Here is a 2,930-nt window from a genome sequence, read left to right as displayed (position 1 = left end):
GTTACTCTTGACACTTATAAAGGTTTAGTTGAAAAAGTCCAGCTGAGACTTGCTTCCTGGAAAAGCCACACTCTTTCTATGGCTGGGAGACACACTCTAATTCAATCGGTTACTGCTGGATTACCCGTTTATACAATGCAATCAGTTAAACTCCCTATGTCCATTTGTAATACTCTTGATCGTTTGAACATGAACTTCCTTTGGGGGCACACTGAAGAAAAAAAGAAAATTCATCTTGTGAAGTGGGATACAGTTTGTAAACCTAAACGTTATGGTGGGTTAGGTTTGAAGAAGTCAAGCTGTGTGAATCAAGCTTTGTTAGCCAAAACTGGATGGAGGTTGCTCCAAAAGGAGCAAGGGTTATGGGCTGAAGCTTTGAATAAAAAATATCTTAAAGATGATTGCATCATGCAGAAGTCTACTTTACCTTTCTCTGCTAGCTCCAATACATGGAAAGGTATCCTTTATGGAGCTCAATTACTCCCTAATAGGGTGAAATGGAGGATTGGACCTGGAACGGAAATTTCTTTCTGGAATGATGTCTGGACTGATCTTGGTGCTTTGTCTGATATTGCCTTGAAGCCTATTCCTTCTCACCTACAAAGTTAAGAGTTTGTGATGTTGTCTGTGATGGTGGATGGGACTTACGCATGGTAAAAGAATTTCTTCCCGAGGATGTGAAGCTGAAAATTTTGAGTATGCATGCAGGAGGCATCCAAAGTGGTGATGACACAATCATATGGAAGTTATCTCATAACGGTAAGTTTACTGTTAAATCTGCTTATCATTCTCTTTTCCTGAACTCTGAGACTGAACCTTGGCCATGGGACTTTATTTGGAAACTTCAAGTTCCTCCAAAAGTGAAAATTTTTCTGTGGACCCTTATTCATGATCGATTGTTGACAAATAAAGCAAGGGTTCGTAGAGGTTTGGCTATAGATGCTCTTTGTCCAAGATGCAACTTCCCTCTTGAATCCTTGGACCATCTCTTCAAAGATTGCACTATTTCAACGCGGATTTGGTCTGCTCTTCATTCCCCAAGTGAGTTCCCTTCCACATACACTCTTCCTTTCAATGACTGGTTGCTTGTGAATCTAAAGTCTTCTGTGAAAATGCAATATTAAATTCCTTGGTGTTGCTATTTTGCTATGGGGCTTTGGCATATATGGAAATGGAGGTGTAGCTTTATTTTGGATCAGAACTTCAAATTCCCAAGTTGGCCTTTCTTAATTATTCACCAGTTTACTAGAGATTATTTTGAGGCAAATAAGGTTGACCACTCAAAACCTCCACGACGAGTAGTGGAGCTTTGTTGGCACTTTCCGCCTAAGGATTGGTTTAAACTTAATGTTGATGGCAGCTTGCATAAAAATACTAGGATTATTTGTGCTGGAGGAGTCCTTCGGAATGATAGAGGTGAATGGTTGAATGGTTTCTCTGCCAAGTTAGGCATTGGACAAGTTCTTGAAGCTGAACTTTGGGGACTGTTGAAAGGAATGGAGATGACATGGCAGCATGGTTGCAACTCTTTGGAAGTTGAAGTAGATTCTCTTGTTGCAGTCAAATTGGTCCTTTCTGTTATTGATCACCTTCATCCTCTCTCCAGTCTTATAGCAAACTGCCAGGAGTTTCTTAGTAGGAATTGGAATGTGTCTCTCATCCATGTTTACAGAGAAAGTAATTCAGTGACTGACTTGCTAGCAAGCATTGGTCATGGTTACGAGCCTGGATGCAGATTCTTTAGCTCCCCTCCTAATGATGTTATCCCTCTCTTGGAAGCTGATTATTCCGGTTTTTTCAAGCCTAGATTAGTTGTGTTTTAGGTTTCTTGTCCTTGCCTTCGGGCTCCATGTCATCAAAAAAAACAATGAAGCTACTGCTTGATAATACCTTGCCATCAAGCATGTAACATTTGATAGCAATACACACACACATACCTCCACACATCTCAAATCGTGTCATCATGTACACTGTAATTTTGCCTTGAAGAAATCTTGAAGTTGCACGCAAGTAAAAACTGAACTCAAAGGCAGCCCAGATGTATCATCATATATGTGTCCATATCCTTCATCTCTGTGAAACCAGTCTACTCATCTTTCACCTTCCTTTCCATTTCAACTTAATCTCTGTGAAAGAAACTTCACATGAGTAGAATCCATGAGTAGAACAAATATATATATCATATATGAGTAGAAACCATGTCTACATGATTCATTTAATTGCTATATGGAAGTCAGACATCAGGAACATTGATGCAATAAACATATACTCCCACATATATATACACAGACTCACACTTAAAAGAAGGGAACAACTTCATATGAATAAGGACTAGGATTAACCTCACCTGACAGCCATGACAGATATCTAATTTCCAAAACTAGATTAGGGGACAACACTAAACCTCTGCTTAACTAGGTAGTATAGCGAGATTTTTTTCAAAGACCACTACAGTAAACAACAACTTCATAACTCCAGGGGAAAATTCCTTTAATCAAATCAAACAAAATCAGAAATTCGTCCAAGCTCTAACCAAATATACATATTGATTTGACTACTATACCCCGTCCTATTTGATCAATACAACTATCAATAAATTAAGCAAAACGGAAGGACTTCTCCTCCTAGCATTCACAATGAGGAACCACTCATAGAAAACAGTGGTTATTACCTGCCATTCAGAATGATGAACCAAGAATACAGTTATTGGATGTAAACGTATTATAGTGAGGAACTCATATATAGAACTCTAAGTGTGAACCAATATCAAGATCATAACTTCATAATAATACCCCTTTGTCGATTATTCAAAGCAAAGAAAGATATAACCCAGTGAAAGTTCCAAACTTTTAAGCACACAGAAAATATTGAAACACAAAGATCAATACTTTCAGCCAGACTTATATCATTCTGTATTCCCAAAACACAAT

General features: G+C 38.4%; 1 protein-coding gene across 1 annotated transcript; it reads left to right on the top strand.

Moving 5' to 3' along the window:
- Positions 1-288: 288 nt before the first annotated feature.
- Positions 289-1,517, top strand: LOC101311642 (putative ribonuclease H protein At1g65750-like). Its single transcript, XM_004309834.1, has 2 exons — positions 289-1,041; positions 1,361-1,517. The coding sequence occupies exons 1-2, from the start codon at positions 651-653 to the stop codon at positions 1,426-1,428; spliced, it is 459 nt and encodes a 152-aa protein (XP_004309882.1). The 5' UTR covers positions 289-650; the 3' UTR covers positions 1,429-1,517.
- Positions 1,518-2,930: the final 1,413 nt, after the last annotated feature.

Source organism: Fragaria vesca, unplaced genomic scaffold (genome assembly GCF_000184155.1).
Source record: "Fragaria vesca subsp. vesca unplaced genomic scaffold, FraVesHawaii_1.0 scf0513126, whole genome shotgun sequence".
Classification (NCBI taxonomy): Eukaryota; Viridiplantae; Streptophyta; class Magnoliopsida; order Rosales; family Rosaceae; genus Fragaria; species Fragaria vesca.
This window is presented reverse-complemented; position numbering and strand designations above follow the sequence as displayed.

Coding starts and splice junctions, on each gene's coding strand:
- LOC101311642 (XM_004309834.1), top strand. CDS start 651: ATGGTAAAAGAATTTCTTCCCGAGGATGTGAAGCTGAAAATTTTGAGT. Junction 1,042..1,360: donor GTCTGCTCTTCATTCCCCAA/GTGAGTTCCCTT, acceptor TGTTGATGGCAG/CTTGCATAAAAATACTAGGA.